Below are 19,918 nucleotides of genomic sequence, written 5' to 3'. Positions count from 1 at the left end.
TGAAGTATCTCAATGTGAACATCTTTCACATTACAGTAAGTACAGGTTCTCTCATTAAGTTCAAGCTGATTATTTGGATTAAGAGCTATAACTAGTTCTAAGTGCTTAGGAAAGAACCATTTGCAGATGTTTAATGAGGACATAATCATTTTGAAAATTTCTTTTACACTGTAGTTTGAATTAATGTATTTTAGAATTCTGTAGTAAAATAGAACTCAGATTTCTACAGGCCTTAAAACCACAGACCGTGGTTCCTGTTTGCATTGTCAGACCAGGTTATCTTTTGTCTCTGCCCACTGCCTCACCTATACAGCAGTGACACTGGAACTCGTACTCTGGACTATCCGTGAGTGAGGTGAATTTGCGCATGTCCATTTTGATTTGACAGTTACCTGACACGGTAGCCACTAGCTATGCTCAGAGAACACTGCCATCATTGCAGAAAACTCTGTTGGGTGGTGTTATTTAAGGGTAGGCTGCTGGTCACTGTTCATAAATGAGCCTTGTCCTGACAAGAGCATCCCTTTGAGAAACTACTCACCAAACAGTACATGTTATTCGAGAGAACACACATTTATAAAGGCATTTAGTTTATTTTTCAAAAAAATATTTTTGCTAGAAGGTTTGAGTAATTTTACATGATCACAATCTTTAAATAAATTCTTTTTCTGACCAAAAGGTACCATTTAAGTGAACAGCTTATCTAGGCTGTTTCTGTAACACCCAAATACAATTAGCACTTCTCTGATGGTATAGTCCCTAGGTCTTAATTATCTATAGGCCAGGAGGCAGAGCCTCACACATAAGAAAAGCAGGTGCTTTACAACTGCTGATTAGTTCAGTTTCTTAACATAATTAAGCAGAGCAGGTAGTCAGTATATTCAGTTCACACTATTAACACGCTTGAAGGGTCTGATTCACCCAGAGCTCTCCCAGTCAGCACTTCTAACCCAGGGAAGCAGTGAACCAAAACTGCAGAGAAAAAGGGCAGCTCTAGACTAGTGCTGGCTGTGTCCCAGTTAGGGCTGTTGTTCTGTTCCAACTATGAATCCAGCATGACCGGTGTCACTCATATTCAGTGATAAGTAGAAAATACGATGCAAAACCAAAAAGTGATTTGGGGACTTTTGGCAGCAACTGCTGCTTTTCCCTTCCTTAAGAGGTCCCCTTTCTTAAGAGAACTCAACTAAAAGTTGAATTAAATCTACATTCATTGCTACAGATTTAACATAAGGACAAATCACTGGAAAGAAATAACTACAGACTAGTAAGTTTGTTGATGGACAGGACTGGGCACAGCTTGAAGGCACATCGTAAGCAGCTTTTAGTTTGTACAAGGCCTGCACTCAACCCCCAAAGCATAAGGGCTGCCCACCTTGTGGGCACCCAAACAATTCAGTGCCAAGCTAGTGACAATAAAACAATGCCTGCCTCTTCCACCAGCAGCCCAGACTACATTTCAAAAATGTCTTTGTTGCAAGGAAGAAATTATTGCAAACATGAGGACAAAGGCCCTTCTGATGTAGGGCTTGGACTAAACAGAGGTTCACACCTAGTCACAAGAATAGGGGGAAAAGCGACTATGTGTGCTAAAACCAAGTTTCATGAACAGAGAAACATTTTGAACCAGATTCGTAAAATATTTGACATTTAGGCAAAAGCATGCTGGACAATGCACCTCAAGCTGCCTTATTAAACTGGAAGTGAAAGGGAAGCTGGCCTTGGACAGTTCGCTTTAGTCACCTATGCACACCCCTGCTTGCCTCAGAGGGTGACCATTTCTCAGACTGGAGGAAATGGCAACTCAAGTTTTGGGCGTGAAGATTCAGAACACAGTTGTGTGTGTCTTTTCTACATGCCTCGTTCTGTCGGTGAGGAGGTGAGCTGGAGTTCTAAAGTTTAAGATATTGTGAATCCACAGCCTAGTTATACTGGCTACTTTGTATAACTACCTCCCTCCTCCCCGCAAAAGTTAAGCAAATGTCTTACATGCAGATCTGAAAAAATCTCACGTTTGCGTAATCATGTAGGAAAACCTCAAGAACATGCCCTCCCCACTTAAACGGCCATCTTTGCTAATGCTGACATAACCCTAACTGTAGCAGCATAAAGTGCCTCTGATCTCAGTAAGAAATACTGACCTGGTTTTACAGTAAGTCCAGAGGGCTCTGGAGAGTGCCGGGGCTCTTTACAACGTAAACACTTGGTGTTGGTGCTTAGAATGTCTGGGGGGTGGGGACCCTGCGTGTAAACATGTTGGGACTCTACCCTCAACTGCTGGCAACCTCGCCTTCTGGCCAAGTTAAACTGCACGTTTTAGCTTTTTATTTTCAATACCCCACACCTAACCAGCATAATGCCAAGCATCTTCTATCATTAACTTGGTATTCTGTGTAAGCTTCTGAGATTCTTACACACACCTTTGTGTTTTTTTCTGCCCCAGTTCAGAAGATAATTGGGTAATTTAACATGCATCTTTCTGGATTCCCCTTCCTTTCAATTATCACAAAAGGCTAGAATAAAGATGTAAGATCCATTACTTTAATCCTAATGCAGCTAAGCAAAGGACAAAATGTGGAGCCCCACATGCTGCTGAGATCACTAGAGGTTAAGAGCAAAAAAACTCAACATCTGCTATGCTCCTGTGCAGTCAAGTCTTGTTACCCTTCCTCTTCTCTCCTCCCCACCCATCTGCAAAAGACCTGGTCAGTCTTCAGTTTTGAAGATTTAATATTTTAAACACCCTTGGAAAAAGAAAGGTGTTTGGCAAATCTGAATTTCTTCCATATGGGAGATCACACAAGGATAACCACAACTTGTAAAGTACTTAGAAAGGCTGAATTCTCATGTGTTTGACCACTAGTTTAATGGATATTAACATTTTTAATGGGCCAAAACCAAAAATCCAGAGAATTCAGTGTTCCAGCAAAAGCCTTTATAAGATCTAGGAATTTGTTTATAATTCTTCTTAAAGCCAAGATCGAAATTTCTCATGTGTTAATATAACTGGACCCCCAAAGTTGTCTTTTTCTCACACCTTCATCCACTCCTCCCAGAGTAGGCACTGCTCTTTATAAGTGTGCCTCTAAAAACAGAACACCCCAGTCAGGTTTGGCCACTTTCTTCTCACCCTTCAAAAGGAACGCAACTCGGCAAGACTCACTTGGAGAGGGAAGTCAGTGAAAGGTGCAGCAGGTAAAACAGGACTGGCTTTGTCAAAACCACCACTCCTAGCTACCCTTTACGCCCCAGGGAACAACTATCATTCTCAGAGTTAGGTTGTATTGAAAACATCCTGTGCTTTTAGGTTCTGGGATTAAATTTTAAACCTGTATTCAGTTCACGTCTAAGTTTCAAAAGCCGCACCAAATCTACTAGGCTTTTTTTTTTTTTTTTTTTTTAAATACTCTGCACTGCATGCTCTGTCTATATGCATGCGTTTGGATAATAAATATTAAATATGGGGGAAACACACGGAATCCATAAAATTAAAAATAAAACCAAACTGAACATTAAAAAATAGTATACGGTAGCTAGAGAAATGAATAGGGCAAAAAACAAATTTGAGGTAACAATAGTGGCCCAACACCACTGATCTGAAATATCTATAAAAATTCAAATAAGTGTTTGGAGATTCAAGTAACAAACCATCTGCTTCAACTTGGTCAGACCTCCCAGAGTCCCTGCTGAGTTTCAGTCCATGAGCCGGCACTCACATAGCTCCTTGTAAATCCTCTTCCGCACTCGGGGCATGTCCTCTTGGGAAAACTGGAAAGGCTGCTCTAAGGCGAGGCACTTGCAGTACTGCAAAGGTCCCAGAAACACATAAGTGGCATGTGGAGCTAGGAAGCAGCCCAGTGTATTTTCCCAGATGCAGACCTAACAGAATAGGGTCTAAGGCAGCATTTTAAAGTTTGGTTGTAAAACACATTGCTTTAAAACATTTACCTCCAAATTATAGTCACCTTTCCCAGTAAGTATATCGCTTGGGGTCTCCCCTCTTTGCCCACACAATATGTGAAAGGCAGAAACTGATGAAGAGGCTCCAATTATTCTAAAGGTGTAATGTGCGGAGAGGGCAGCTAGATCTAACATGGTCTTTAAGTGGGAACCTGAGTTTGTTTACAAACCCCAGACATTAATGAGTCAGAGGAATGAGCCCATCTTTCATGATCTCTGCAAATCTCTAAGCTCATGAATTATATACGATTTCCTTTGTAAGTATAATGTCTAACAGAATTTTCAGTAGCCCGTTAAGACCACTAACGGAACCCACAGCAGGAGAAAGCAGTTTTTGAATGTGGCCCTTTTTTATAAAAATGTAATTAGTTTTTTACTCTGTGGTTAAAGACCACTTGCCAATGGTTAAAAAAATATAGTTAATTCTGCAAATGCCAAGGGTCTACAATACAGATACAGGTCAGTCTCTATTGTGCCTTACTAATAACCTCTGATAAGAGCTGGATACCAGTTGTTCATTCTTGGCTTTAGAAGGTGGTGCTTCTAATGATAACATCTGAAAATGCAGAAACTACAGCTCCCCATCAACAAAGGAAGGGAAGGAGGAAATCCTGTTACCTGTTCCTAGTGCCAGGTACATACCACAGGAGCTCCCATCTGTCTAAGCCCAACAAATTTAATTCACACATCCTAAATTCTGGAAAAACAGATTTCTTTACCTGGAGCACAAAGACTCCACAGTCACTGTCATTTTTCTGTTGCGGAATACACTAAAGAGAAAAACAAAATGATCATTAAAATAAAACCCAAGTACTTGTCTTCAGATAATTTGTTTTTATGGAAAAATGAGCAAGAGACAAGAAATCCATCTCTGTCCAAGACAGCTGGTGGACTGGTATGTACCTCTGGTATTTAAAGTATGGGATTTTATGGAGGCATCTAGCCACATCAAAAGAGCAAGCAACCAACTGTAACTTATAGAACATTTTGCCTAAATGGGAGAAATAGGAAATCAAAATCCTATTTTAAAAATTCCATTTGGATAACTAGTTTTACTATCAGATTATTGACAATGGAATCAAAATGGAATTGTGGATCAAAAAGCATATGCCTGGACTCTGAATACTTACTAACAATCCTGCTTAGCAGTCTCCACTTTTCATCTCCTCCTACACAACTCTTACTCTTTGAAAGAAATCATAAAGATAAGCAGTAGGTTTCCAAAAGAACTGGTTATGTATTCTGCCTAGAGTGGGAGTATGAAAGATCCTGATTACATTTAGACTACCTGGATATTCTAGTTGGGTAAGTGTAGAAAATTTACAAGTCCAATTCTGGTTTAAACTAAAAGACTAGGTTAGTAAAAGAAAATTTATGCTTAGTTTATTTAAACCTTAGCATTTGGGACAGGTCAAGGATGAACAAATAAATCTGGTGCTTTTGGGTTTGGCTTAAAGTTTGTTTCAAGATTCTGCCTCTAAGACTGTGTTCAGTATTCCAGACAGACCTGAGATCAAGGACCTGACTCTCAATAGTTCTGATGGCCTTTAGGGAAGGTCACACCTACGCTTCAGTTTTCTTATCTACAGAATAAAGATGATGCTCATCCCTAAATGACCAACCTGCCTACCTCACAGGTTGTAAGGATCAGATGAGATCACACATGCAAAAACACTTTGAAAACAATAAAGCAGTGACCCTAAAATTTAAGACACTGGTATCTGTGACAGCAAGGAGAAGCCGTGCCTGGGCACTCTGCCCCACATATAGCCTGAGTATCTATAGGGCAAACATAGTGTTGCTTTCAGACTGAAACACTCAAGGCACTGTCTTCCCCAAATGCCTGGTAAGAAGCCTAGTGCACTTCCTCCCTTAGTGGATCCAAATGGTCATTTCAGCATTTCTCTGGGTCTATGTGGGTCATCTGGAAATAAAGACGCAAGAGGCAGGTGCCACCAAAAGAAAAAAGTTACATATCTATTTTTTCCCCCCAATATGGCAACCATATCAGTAGCAGCTGCCCCTGCCCCAAGGATGAAATGAGTAAATTTGTTCCCCACAAGCACTGGGAAACTAAGCGGCTAGATGGTCAATACTAAACAGAGGTTTATTCTCAGCTGCTTCCTTGCAGCCTCCAGACTCTCACTGGTTATCTCCATCATCAGTCTTAAAATGCTTCTTAAAGACACCCACCCCTAAGATGATTCCATCCCCTTGACATGCCTGAGTTTTCATTTTTATCACATACTTACCTTTGTAACAGCAGTCTGCCAACCCTGAAGAAATTCAGGTCTATTTTTTTCTCTGGCTTCAGTCAGCAAATACTTTCTTATATTCTGGTTAAAAAGAAACCACAACACAGATGCTGTGTTCCATCAGTTGGTGAAAAATGGAACCTGCCCACAGCAGACAGAAGCAAAGGAGGAGGCTGTGGCCCCACCATTGGGCAAAGTCTGCATTAAAGAGTTTAAAGCTGAACTTTATTTCTGACCTTTCAGTTCATAGTGACTCAGACCTTCTATAGGCTGTGGACACCCATATATGTTTTAATTAGAACTTTTTATAAGATGGTCAGCCTTTTCCAGCAGTAAGCCAACTTCCTGAATTTGAAATTTAAATAAATATTGGCAAAACAGAAAGTCTTGATTACTGCCAATGCTCAATACAGAGAAGGAACCCATGGCAGAAATCAGTAACTGGAACTAAATGAAAAACATTCCCAGCCTTAGATGTCCTCTGTATTTTGAGGGCTGCAGGTAAAGGTATCATGCAGTTTCTAGAAAGTTCTACTGAAACCCATTCTGGATACTAAATACAGTCAAGTCCACTGCTGAAATCTCTACCAGAACGAAGCCTATCAGAGTTTCAAACTTCCCCTTATGCCCTCTACATCCATGCCTATCTCTCTCTGCATCTAAGGGTGAAGTCAAAGATTACAGGACTTAAACTAACCCCCCTGAAGGTGGAGTAGAAGTATATTTATATATACAACTGTGTGTTTATGCACACATGCATGTACGCACACGTATTCTACCGTATCATTCTGCAACTTGCCTTTTAAAACCCATTATGTCTCGGAGATCTTTCCATGTTAGGACATGGAAATCTACTATATATTTTTTTAACTGCTATGGTCAGTTTAATAGTATGAATATACTATAGTGTATTTAGCTATTCTGTTGGTAGAGCTAAATTTAGGTGGTTTTGACTTTTTACCATCAGTAATGCTGCAGTGAACATCCTGGTTGTATGCCCTATCACTGTGCACATACATACACAAGCATTTTTATGGAGTAGATATCAAGAAACAACTGGTGTGCAATAGGATACACCTTTTCTTTTCTTTTTTTTTTTTTTTAAGTAGGCTCCATGCCCAACATGGGGCTTGAACTCATGACCCTGAGATGAAGAGTGCATACTCCACTGACTTGAGCTAGCCAGACGCCCCTAGGACATACATCTTTTATAAATTTATAAGACACTTAGAACTGATCAGAATTTCAATTCCCCCAAGTGGCTTGCTTTATTAATTCATACACTCCATCAGAAAATATGAAAGCTGGTTTCCTTATACCCACATAAACACTTGAATACCATCAAACTTGCCTAATAGGCAAAAGATGGAGCCCTAACGTAGTTTTAATTTGCATTTCCCGTATTTCTGGTAAGACTGAGCATCTCTCCATGTGTTGAAAGGTTATTGGCATTTTTCCTAAAAATTACTTAAACGTTTGTCCATTTCTATTAAATCCTTTTATTCATTTGTAGGAGTTCTTTATATATTCTGGGTAGTGATTATTATCTATGTCACAAACATTTTCTCCGGGTCTACCCTTATCTTTGAATTTTATGACATACAGAAGTTTTAAATTATGATATGGTCCAATTTATCAGCCTGATCTTTTATGTCTTTTTTTGCTTTTATGGTTCTATGTAGGAAATCCTTCCCTAATCCAAGAACTTAACATCTTCTGTGTTTTATCCTAACTTTTACAGTTTTGCGTTTTATATTTAGGAATTTTTATGTGGAATTTGTTTTTATAAATAGTATGAAGGAACTGTATTTTACTTTTCCAAATAGACAGCTGCTTCTCACAATGGCATATATTGAATAGCCTGTCTTTCCCCAATTTTATCATATACCAGGTTCCCTCATATACACGAATTATTGCTAGATTCTCGTGCTGTTCCACCAATCTATTTGTCTATTCCTAAGCCAATATAAATACGGTTTTAATTATTAAAACTGTGTGTTACGGTTTGATACCTAGTAGACCAAGGATTCCTTCCTTCACTGTTCATGCCATGAATTCTGCAATATGGATTTTAGGATGAGCTTATCAGGTTTCATTCAAAATCCTCTTGGGAAATTAATTAGGACAAATGGGTATATATTAGTTTGAGGAGAATTGATCTCTTTCCAATACTGAGTCTACCTATCTTTCCATCTGCTCAGAGTTCCTTTAAATAGAGTTTTCATCTTAAACAACTTCCACAATTTTTGCGAGGGTATACTCCTGGGCAGTTTACATCTTTGTTGCTTTTGAAAATGGAATCTTCTGTTTTCAGCTAAATTTCCTAACTGGTCCTTGCTAGTGAAAGAAAACCAGGAAACCTATTGATTTTTTTCTTGCTTTGCCTCCCACCATCTTGCTGAACTCCCATTAATTGAGCTCTCATATTTTACCAGCGGATTCTCTTGATTATAATTCATTCTGCATGAGTTATTTTGAAGATAAAAGCCAATTTTAGCTCTAAGAGAAACCAAAGAAAATGATTTCTGTCCACATTCAAAATGTAGCTTTATGGGAAGGCAGGAAAATATGTAACAAAATCCAAATAGGGCATGTATCTCAGAGGGGGGATCCAGATCACAGACAGCTACCTCCTCCAACCTGGGGATTCCTCTTGTAGTAGTCTTTTCCCTGCCAACATTTTAGAGGGTTTGCATGACAGAAACTGATCCTCTATGAGACTGACTTTTGCTGTTCTAAGATACTATTTGATCACAAGATAAATGAAAAAATACAGGCAGTATATTAACTTACCTCTACACAAAACTTAAAATGAATGCCTTGGGAATCATAAAATGAAATAATTCGATTAGAGAGTGTCACGGTAATGAGAGACCAGTGGACTTCCAGGTGAATAGGAATCAACAGAAGACTCTTTTTAAACAAATCCACCTGATTAAAAAAAAGAAGAAGAAAGAAATGCAGCCATCACCACAGACTATCCAAAACAACAATGGCAGCAGCTTCCATTTACTGACCTTTGACCTGCCCACGGCCATTTAAAAAAACAAGTGTTGAACCCAGGTCTGAATCTAAAGCCCATGCTTGTAACTACTAGGCCATAATACACAGTAAGAAAACTGAAGATCTAGAAAGCATCATTTCGAATTTAACCTGATACACCTGTACATACACCTTTTCAAGTAGTTAACATTACTTAGCTTCTTATTTTTATGCTTAATTTTCTTGTGTACATATTTGATCTTGACTCAATTCTTATTTAAAAAGGAATCATGCGGGGCGCCTGGGTGGCTCAGTCATTAAGCATCTGCCTTCGGCTCAGATCATGATCCCAGGGTCCTGGGATCAAGCCCCACGTCGGGCTCCCTGCTCAGCCAGGAGCCTGCTTCTCCCTCTCCCACTCCCCCCACTTGTGTTACTTCTCTAGCTGTCTCTCTCTCTCTGTCAAATAAATAAATAAAATCTTAAAAAAAAAAAAAAGGAATCATGGTATTAGAAAATAGCACAGACCATAAGCCTTCTTTTTATAGACTCCATATAGTTAAGATCATGGGCTCAGAAGTAAGTCTGGTCAAGTTCAAATTGTGCCTCCTCCACTTACTGGCAAGATGACTTTGGCAATTTCTGTAGTTTCTTTGTGCCTTGATTTCCTCAACTATAAACTACAGATAACAGTATCTACCTTATGAAGCTGTTGAGAGTGATAATACATATAAGATGCATAAAACTGCTTTCACACATTATATGTAGCCAGTGAATCTTAACTACTACCATTATCACTACCTCCGGTCTCCCAGATGTTGAAATTAAGAAAAATATCCTTAATAATTCTTTACACATCCTTTACAATCTAGAAATATTTACTCTTCCACTCAGAATCCCAGTTGTGGATTGGATGATAAAGTAGTAGGTGCTCAATAAACATCTGTAAAAAACTGAATAAATTTTTTTCAGGTATTTTTTGAGAGTTTTTTTGTTTTTTGTTTTTACTGATTCCTTCGGTTAAAACAACACAAGACTATTTTGAACTACATCAGATTCTTAGAAGGTATTTCTCAAGCCTTCCTTGCTTTCTGATTATTTAGATAATGTCCTGCTCTAGATGAATCTTCTACTAGTCAACATGATCTTGGAGCAAAGCACTTTAGCAGTTCTACTTTTCCAATTTCTGCATCCATAAACCTGAGAAGTGGCGTGGACGGAAGGAAATATGAGGACAGCTGGTCCTTTCCAATGCATAAATTGTGAGTATCTAAAACAAGGAATCACATCTAAAATACATTATTAAATGAGACCAAATTTACATTCTTCTCAAAAAGAAATTTTAATTAAAAAAATTTTTAAATAAAAATTAGGAAATACAGAAAAAATACACTTCAGTGTGTATCTTTCCAGATTATTTTTCTTTTTAATACATTTTCTCAACTTTTTTTTTCCTCTAAGATTTTATTTGAGAGAGAGCATGCGTGAGAACATGAGTGGGGTGAGGGGCAGAGGGAAAGGGAGAATCTCAAGCAGACTCTGTGCCGAGCACAGAGCCCAACGTGGAGCCTGATCTCATGACCCCTGAGATCATGACCTGAGCCGAGACCAAGAGTCGGACGCTTAACCGACTAAGCCACCCAGCTCCCCCAACACACACACTTTATACATATAATTAAGGGTGTGATATATGTGGAAGATACCAATTATTTATTGCCCTCCCTATAAAAGGAGTACACAGAACTGCCTGATGTTATGTAGCTTCACTCTCCCTCCCAGGTGAAGAATGTAGTCCTGTCATGTGATTTGCTTTAACCCATGCTCTGTAAACAGAAGTGAACTTACGTCATGATCAAGCTGAAACTTCAAGAGTCATCATGTGGCCCTGAGACTGTTAATGTCTCAAGATTGATGCTGTTCCTTCACTCTGGGTTCCATTTAAGGAATAAAGATGAAAAACCATGGGAACATCTCCTTGGATGCAGGAAAAGCATTTGATAAAACTCAACATCCATTTAGGACTAAAAACTCTCAGCAAACTAGAAATAAGAGCAAAACTTCTTTAACCTGATAAAGAGTATCTACAAAAAAAACCCTACAGAGGTGCCTGGGTGGCTCAGTCAGTTGAGTGTCTGACTCTTGGTTTCGGCTCAGGTCATGATCTCTTGGGTCGTGGGATTGCGCCCTGAGCTGGCCTCTGCACTCAGTGGGGATTCTCTCCCTCTGCCCCTCCCCCCACTCACGAGTGCTCTCTTAAAATAAATAAATGAATCTTTAAAAAAACCAACAACAGCAACCCTATGACTGACATCATAAATAGTAGGGAAAGACTGAATGCTTTTCTCCTAAGATTGAGAACAAGGCAAAGTCCCAGCCAGTGCAATAAGGCAAGAAAAAAATGGCATACAGTTTAGAATGGAAGAAATAAAACACTACTTACAGACATGATTATCTATGAAAATCTAACATCTACAAAAAAGCTCCTAGAAGAAGAGCACCTGAATGGCTCAGTTGGTTAAAGGGATGACTCTTGATTTCAGCTCAGGTCATGATCTTATGGTTGTGGGACTGAGCTCTGCGTGGGGCTCCGTGCTCAGCAGAGAATCTGCTTGAGATTCTCTCTCTCTCCTTCTCCCTCTGCCCCTCCCCCAACACGTATACATGCTCTAAAATAAATCTTAAAAAAGGAAAAAAGCTCCTAGAATGAGTGAGTCTGGTAAGGTCAATGGATATGAGGTCAATTCACAGCAAACCAGAAGATAACATTTTAAAAATTCTGTTCATAGAAATTTCAGAAATACGAAGTCCTTAGGGTTATATTTTTTAAAAATGTGTAAGACCTGTATCCTAAGAATTACAAGATATTGCTGAGAAAAATTAAAGAGCCAAAATAAAGGCAACATATACCACATGGACTAGAAGATTTAACAGTGCTAAGATGTCTATCCTCCCCAAATGAACATATAAACACAATCCCAATCATAATCCAGCAGATTTAAAAAACATAGACTGACAACTAATTCTAAAATTTACATGAAAATGCAAAGGACCCAGAATTCCCAAACCATTCTGGAAAAAGGATAAAGCTGGCCAACTTACTGATTTCAAGACCTACTATAAAGATACAGTAATCAAGACAGTGTGGTATTAGCATTAAGAACAGAGAGATCAATGGAAGAGAACATACAGTGCAGAAATAGACCCATATATATATATGTGTGGTCAGTTGACTTTATACCATGGTGCCAAAGCAACTAAACTAGGAAAGAGAAGTCTTTTCAATGCAAATGACATTGGAACAACTGGATATCCATATGGAGAAATCCTCAAAATTAAAGATCTTTACCAAAACACATGGTTAAAATAAGTAGAAAAGCCACAGAGAGAAATCACAAAATCTAGACCTCACAAAGGATTTATATCCAGAACAGTAATAAGCCTCTCTTTACTACAAATCTTTTCATTCATATCACCCATCCATTTTTTTTTTTTTTTAAAGATTTCATTTGACAGAGAAAGACACAGCGAGAGAGGGAACACAAGCAGGGCGAGTGGGAGAGGGAGAAGCAGGCTTCCCGCTGAGCAGGGAGCCCGATGTGGGACTCGATCCCAGGACCCTGGGATCATGACCTGAGCCGAAGGCAGACGCTTAACGACTGAGCCACCCAGGCGCCCCTCACCCATCCATTTTTCTATTTAGTTGGTGGAGTCTTTGTCTTACCCATTTGTATAAACCCTTTATATATTAAGAAAATTAGTTCTGTGACATTAATGGCAATTTTGTTTCCAGTTTGTCTATTTACCTTGCTATTTTCCATTTGGGTTTTCATTTTTTTGAGAGAGAGCAAGCATGCGCACGCTGACTGGGGGCAGGGGGAGAGAATCTTAAGCAAGCTCCACACCCAGCACAGAGCCTGACCACGGGACTTGATCTCACAACCCTGAGATCATGACCTAAGCTGAAATCAAGAGTGGGATGCTTAATCAACTGAGCCGCCCAGGCGCCCCTACACTGCTCCTATTTTAAATACAGTTATTTTTCTTGTTATGTAACTGAATTCATTTTTCTTTTTAAACTTTTAAGTTGTACACAGAATAGACTTAGCTACCCTGAGATTATTTTTTAAAGTTCTTTTATGGATTTTCTTAGTACTTTATTTATTTATTTTTAAAAGATTTTATTTATTTGACAAAGAGAGACACAGCGAGAGAGGGAACACAAGCAGGGGGAGTGGGACAGGGAGAAGCAGGCTTCCCGCGGAGCAGGGAGCCTGATGCGGGGCTTGATCCCAGGACCCTGGGATCATGACCTGAGCCAAAGGCAGACGCTTAACGACTGAGCCACCCAGGCGCCCTGTTTTATTTATTTTTGTCGCATTCAAATCCTTGGTCATTCTGTAATTTATCTTGATGTAATCTAATTTAGTGAGTATTTAATTCTTCTATTTTTCATTTTTTCTTTAATGATAAAGGCATTTATGGCCATTAACTTTCTTCTCAAACCAGCTTTTATTATGTTCCACAGTGCTTGGTAAGATGTGTTCCCCCTTTCCATCCCTTTTTAGACAGTTGGTATATAATTTCCTTTTTTTAATTTTTAGATCCAAGTGTTTTATATTCAGTAATATGCATATCTGTAAAATTTTCAGATTGTTAAGATTTTTTTGGCCACCTTTATTATTTTTGACTGAACTGTGATCAAAGAATAACATAGGTAATAATTTTCTATGTGGCCAAATGCATGATCAATTTTTACAAAATCTAGTATATATCTATTAAACCAAATGTAGTACTGGTTGTATTATTTTTACTTATGATTTTATTTTATGTCAGCCTCATCTGTCCCACTATGACAGGTCTCCTGCTATCACTATTTTATCAAGGTCTCCTTCTGTAATTTTGTTATATTTCTATATATTGAAATTTTATCACACAGTTTACCTTTTACCTTAATATCTACCTCATCTGTTCCTGATACTGCCACTCCTTCTTTTTGTTTACCACTCCTTTCTTTTGGTTTACATTTACCTAGTACCTCTTTAACTGTCACTTTATTTCCAACCTTTCTTGTTCATTTTATGTTTGTTATATACAGCATATACGGGCATACCTCAGAGATATTTTGGGTTCAGTTACAGACCACTGAAATAAAGTGAGTCAAATGAGTTTTTTGGTTTCCCAGTACATGTAAAACTTGTTTACACAAACTGCAGTCTATTAAGTATGCAGTATTATATCTAAATAAATTATATTTCAATTAAAAAATACTGCTAAAAATGCCAACCATCATCAGTGCTAACTCGCTTTCAGCGAGCCGTAATCTTTTTGCTGGGGAGGGTCTTGCCTCAATGTTGATGGCTCCTGACTGATCAAGATGGCAGTGTACTGAACGTTGAGTGGCTATGGCAATTTCTTAAAATTGGATAACAGTGAAGATTACAGCATCGATAGAATCTTCCTTTCACAAACAATTCCTCTGTAGCATGCGATGCTACTTGATAGCATTTACCCACAGAACTTCTTTCGGAACTGGAGTCAATTCTCTCAAACCCTGCTGCTGCTTTATCAACTAGGTGTAATACTGTAAATCCATTGTCGTCATTTCAGCAGTTTTCACAGCATCTTCACCAAAAGTAGATTCCATCTCAAGAAACCACTTTCTTTGCTCATCCATAAGAAGCAACTCCTCAGGACGCCTGGGTGGTTCAGTCAGTTAAGCATCTGCCTTCGGCTCAGGTTGTGATCCCGGGGTCCTGGGATGGAGCCCTCCATCGGGCTCCCTGCTCAGCAGGGAGCCTGATTCTCCCTCTGCCCGTCCCCCAATTATGTTCCCTCTGTCTCAAATAAAATCTTTTAAAAAAAAAAAAAAGGGCAGCAACTCCTCTTCTGTTTTATCATGAGATTGCAGCAATTCAGTCGTATCTTCAGGCTCCACTTTTTTTTTTTTTTAAGATTTTATTTATTTGAGAGAAGTAGTACAAGTGGGGGGAGGGGCAGAGGCAGAGAGTCTGAAGCAGACTCTGCACTAAGCACAGAGCCAGATGTGGGGCTCAATCTCATGACCCTGAGATCATGACCTGGGCCAAAGCCAAGAGCTAGACGCTTAACTGACCACACCACCCAGGTGCCCCATTCAGGCTCCACTTCTAATTCTACTTCTCTTGCTATTTTCCCCACATCTGTGGTTAGTTCTTCCACTAACGTCTTGAACCCCTCAAAGTCATCCATGAGAGTTGGAATAAACGTATTCCAAACTCCTGTTTATGTTTCCATTTTGACCTTTTCCCATGAATCACAAATGTTCTTAATGGCATCTAGAATGGTGAATCCTTTCCAGAAGATTTTCAATTAACTTTGCCCAGATCCCTCTGAGGAATCTATTTATGGCAGCTACAGCCTTATGAGATGTATTTCTTAAATAATACGACTTGAAAGTTGAAATTACTCCTTTGATCCATGGGCTGCAGAACAGAGTTTATGCAGGCATGAAAACAACATTAATCTTGTTGGACATCTCCATCAGAGCTCTTAGGTAATCAGGTGTGTTGTCAATGAGCAGTCTTATTTTGAAAGGAATCTTTCTGAGCAGTAGTTCTCAACAGTGAGCTTAAAATCTTCATTAAACCATGTTGTAAACAGATATGCTATCAGCCAGGCTTTGTTGTTCCATTCATAGAGCACAGGGAGAGTAGATTTAGCATAATTCTTAAAGGCCCTGGGATTTTCAGAATGGGAAATGAGCACTGGCTTCAACTTCAGGTCAACAGCTGCATTAGCCCCTCCCTAACAAGAGAGCCAGCCTATCCTCTGAAGCCAAGTATTTTGACTTCTCTTTAGCTATGAAGGTCCTAGACGACATCTTCTGTCAACAGAAGGCTGTTTTATCTGCACTGAAAATCTGCTTAGTGTAGCCACCGTCATGGATTATGTGGGCTGGGTCTTCTGGAGAACTTGCTGCAGCTTCTCCATCAGCACTTGCTGCTTCCCCTTACACTTTTATGTTACGGAGAAGGCTTCTTTCCTTAAACCTCATGAACTCACCTCTGCTAGCTTCCAACTCTTCTTTTGCAGCTTCCTCACCTCTCTCAGCCTTCATAAAATTGAAGAGAGTTGGGGCCTTGCACTGGATTAGGCTTTGGCTTAAAGGAGTGTTGTGTCTGGTTTGATCCTCTGTCCAGACAACTAAAACTTTTGTTTTATCAGCAATAAGGCTATTTTCACTTTCTTGACATTCATGTGTTCACTGGAGTAGCACTTTTCATTTCCTTCAAGAACTTTTCTTCTGTGTTCACAACTTGGCTGTTTGGCACAAAAGGCCTAGCTTTCAGCCTATCTTGGCTTTTGACATGCCTTCGTCACTAAGCTTAATCATTTGTAGCTTCTGATTTAAAGTGAGAGACATGTGATTCTTCCTTTCACTTGAACACTTAGAGGGTTAATTTCACTTGAACACACTTTGGTGTTACTGGCCTAATTTCAATATTGCTGTGTCTAGGGAATAGGGAGGTCCAAGGAGAGGGAGAGAGATGGGGGAACAGCCAGTGGGTGGGACAGTCAGAACACACATAACATTAAGTTTGCCATCTTATATGGGTACAGTTCATGGCACCCCAAGACAATTATAATAGGAACAAAGATCACTGATCACAGATCACTATAAGAAATATAATAATAAAAGTTTGAAATATTGCAAGAATCACCAAAATGTGACACAAAGACACAATGTGAGCAAATGCTATTGGAAGCACAGTGCCAACAGGATTACCTGATGCAGGGTTGCCACAAGTCGATTTGTAAAAAGCGCAATATCTATGAAGCACAATAAAGTGAAGCACAATAAAAGAACATACGCCTGTATGTGGCCTGTACCACTGGATGGGCTGCAGTGGTGTTTATACAAGAAAAATTAAGGATAACTATTAGGGGATTGTTCAAATTAAAAATAGATACCCATATAGTGGGATGCTACTTAACCAAGAAGAGTGATGTCGATGAGGAAAGATGATCATATACTGTACTTGGAAGTCATCTTTCACATTTCCTTCTCCTTCATTCCCATAACCAATCTATCACCCAAGTCCTGTTAATTTTACTTCCCAGATCATACATTTGTGTACATATCCCATCTGTCCTACCATTCTAATCCAAAGTACCATCAACGGTACTTTACAATGGCCTTCTGTTCTACCCATATCAGCTTTGCTCCCACACTCACCCATTTTCTTCAGTGCTGCTAGAGCAAAGACTACAAATTGGATGATGTCACCTAAAACCCTTCAATAGATTCCTATACATTTAGGATAAAATTCAAAACCTAGACCTTAAGGTCCTATATCTCTGATCAGGTTTACTTCACGCCACTCTCTTCTTTGCTCTCTGCATTCCAGCTACGCTAGCTGCCTCACATGCTTCTACCATCATAATATAATAATCATCACTGTGTGTTTACCATGCGCTTAATGGTTTACACTAATTATTTCATTTAATCCTCTCAACAAGATAAATAGTCATGGTACTACCACTTGACAGATGAGGAAACTGAAGCTTAGAGGAATTCAGCAATCTGCCCAAGGTCTTACAACTTGTTAAGTGGCTGGCCTAGGATCTGAACCTAGCTCTGAGTCCTAAGTTCATTCTGTCTATTCCCCCAGATTTGCACTCTTCAACCACGTTTCATTTATCTTGGAGTTACTGATGATGCTTTGCACATATTACCTAAATAGCAGTGTTCAATCAGGTGTTTGTACTTAGCAAAAAATTACTTCCATCCATAGCTACTCAAGACTTTCTCTTAATTTCTATAACCCATCCAGTACAAAAAAGTGAAATGCTACAGTATCTCTAGACCTATGACTGGAATTTGAACTCACTGGTAATCTTGTCAAAATATCAAAAATAGAATATAAATAGGCTTTTAAAGTAATGTTTCTGGCATTAGTCAATGGCTACAGAGAGAAATTAAGGTTGGAAGGAGAAATTAAGGTTAGGGATTACTCTGATTTTATCATTTTGTTTTATAAATAGCATTCTAAAGCCCAGAAAAATTGTCTTGTCCAACCTGCACAGCAAGCTAATAGCAATGCTGGAACCATGAACTTCCAGCCCAGTGCTTTCAGTTAGAGAATATTCCAATCAGCTGGATAGACTCAGAATTTTACTAGTATCTCCTGTTTCAAACAATAAGATGTAAAAAAACCAGAACTATCGTATTAAAAACAACTATCATATTAAAGTTTTTTTAAAAGAGTCTGTTTCTAATTAATATCATATTGACATTAAAGTTGTTATCCTTCTACTCTAAGTGGCTTATCTGCATTTCAGATTTAGAATCAAAAAGAAATAAAGGGAATACCTTTTTAGTCCATCTTTTTACTCCATTATATCCTTTGGTTACCAGCTGTCTGTGAAAAAAGCTGTTGAAGAAGTGAACCTAGAAGAGACATCAAATACAAGCATCCATATTATATTAAGCTGTGCCCAGATTTAACTTCAAAAGAAAATGGAAATTAAAAAACCCTTGTATGTAAGATAGACCAAAAGGTGAGGAAAAGGGATGCCTGGGTGGCTCAGTCGGTTAAGCATCTGCCTTCGGCTCAGGTCATGATCCCAGGGTCCTGGGATCGAATCCCACATCGGGCTCCTTGCTCAGCGAGGAGCCTGCTTCTCCCTCTGCCTGCCACTCCCCCTGCATGTGCTCGCTTGCTCTCTCTCTGACAAATAAAAAATCTTTAAAAAAAAAAAAAAAAAATCTAAGGAATATCAAAAATTACATAACGTTAAAAAAACTCAATATACAAGGATTCTCTCCTGAAGAGTAACTTTTCACTTACTTTGTCTGGGACTGCATCCATTATCAGCTCACCGTACATATTAATGACCTATAAAAAGCCAACATAAAACCAGCTTACTAACCCTATACAATTCATAACATCCCACACAGAATGAGTAACACTGACAATGTTAACATTTGGCTACTGGGGTGAATGACTCACTTCAGTAAGGGTAAAGAATCTTTGATTCCAAAAGATAACTGTGAGGCCAACCCAAAGATTAATTATATTTTATGGTCCAACATCCTCCACAACTTTTCCACACCAAGAACCTACAATATACTAACCTGGTCATTCAACCAATTCTGACCATCCAGAGTTGCCAGATCATCCATATCCAGCATGTGCTTATTGTAGAAGATGCGGAAGTTGCATTTTTGATGTCTGGCCCGATAGTTTGTTATTTCTCTATTGATAAATGGTTTTCTGAAAAAAAAAAAGATTTTGAAAGAAAAGAAACATGAATTCCACTCAATTTATTGCTAAGTATCTACTTTTTTTAATTAAAAGAAAAGTCCTATATGCGAATAATTTTATTTTCAAGGGCTTAACTTAAGCATTATTGACAAACCTATTAGAAAAGTCTTCATTAAAGACGTCTTTTAGTCTTCCAAGGACATCTTTTTCACTGAGTGGGACCAAACTGCCATACTTCTTCATAACCTCATCTAGGAATCCTTAAATAAAGGAAGAAAAATTACAATGGAAAAAACATTTCCAGAAAAAGTCATTGTCCCAATACTTAACCTATACATAACACTTACCACACATTTAACCTATATTATTGTATATTATGCTATAAAGAAATCTTTTAAAAGTTATGTTTTGTAAAGGCTAAAATAAAATAGATCAGGCCCTCACCATTCCAATCTAAAGAGAAATGCCCAAAGG

General features: G+C 38.8%; 1 protein-coding gene across 4 annotated transcripts in view; it reads right to left on the bottom strand.

Annotated features, from left to right (window-relative positions):
* Nucleotides 1-573: 573 nt before the first annotated feature.
* The window catches only part of SENP5 (SUMO specific peptidase 5), a 52,230-nt gene continuing 32,885 nt past the window's right edge, over nt 574-19,918 (bottom strand). For 2 of the 4 annotated variants that reach the window (XM_032406821.1, XM_032406824.1), the window contains exons 3-10: nt 19,599-19,704; nt 19,315-19,453; nt 19,028-19,075; nt 18,550-18,627; nt 9,009-9,146; nt 6,213-6,296; nt 4,680-4,730; nt 574-3,804 (exon numbers count right to left, since the gene is read on the bottom strand). In XM_032406821.1, coding sequence (XP_032262712.1) covers nt 3,694-3,804; nt 4,680-4,730; nt 6,213-6,296; nt 9,009-9,146; nt 18,550-18,627; nt 19,028-19,075; nt 19,315-19,453; nt 19,599-19,704 — 755 coding nt within the window. In that variant the 3' untranslated portion in view covers nt 574-3,693. Of the gene's footprint in view, nt 3,805-4,679; nt 4,731-6,212; nt 6,357-9,008; nt 9,147-18,549; nt 18,628-19,027; nt 19,076-19,314; nt 19,454-19,598; nt 19,705-19,918 lie in introns of those variants that run through there. The other 2 variants (XM_032406822.1, XM_032406823.1) reach the window with 2 other exon arrangements.

This window comes from Phoca vitulina, unplaced genomic scaffold, assembly GCF_004348235.1.
Source record: "Phoca vitulina isolate PV1807 unplaced genomic scaffold, GSC_HSeal_1.0 scaffold8, whole genome shotgun sequence".
Lineage (NCBI taxonomy): Eukaryota > Metazoa > Chordata > Mammalia > Carnivora > Phocidae > Phoca > Phoca vitulina.
The sequence above is the reverse complement of the archived record's forward strand: the minus strand, read 5'-3'. Positions and strand labels throughout refer to the sequence as shown.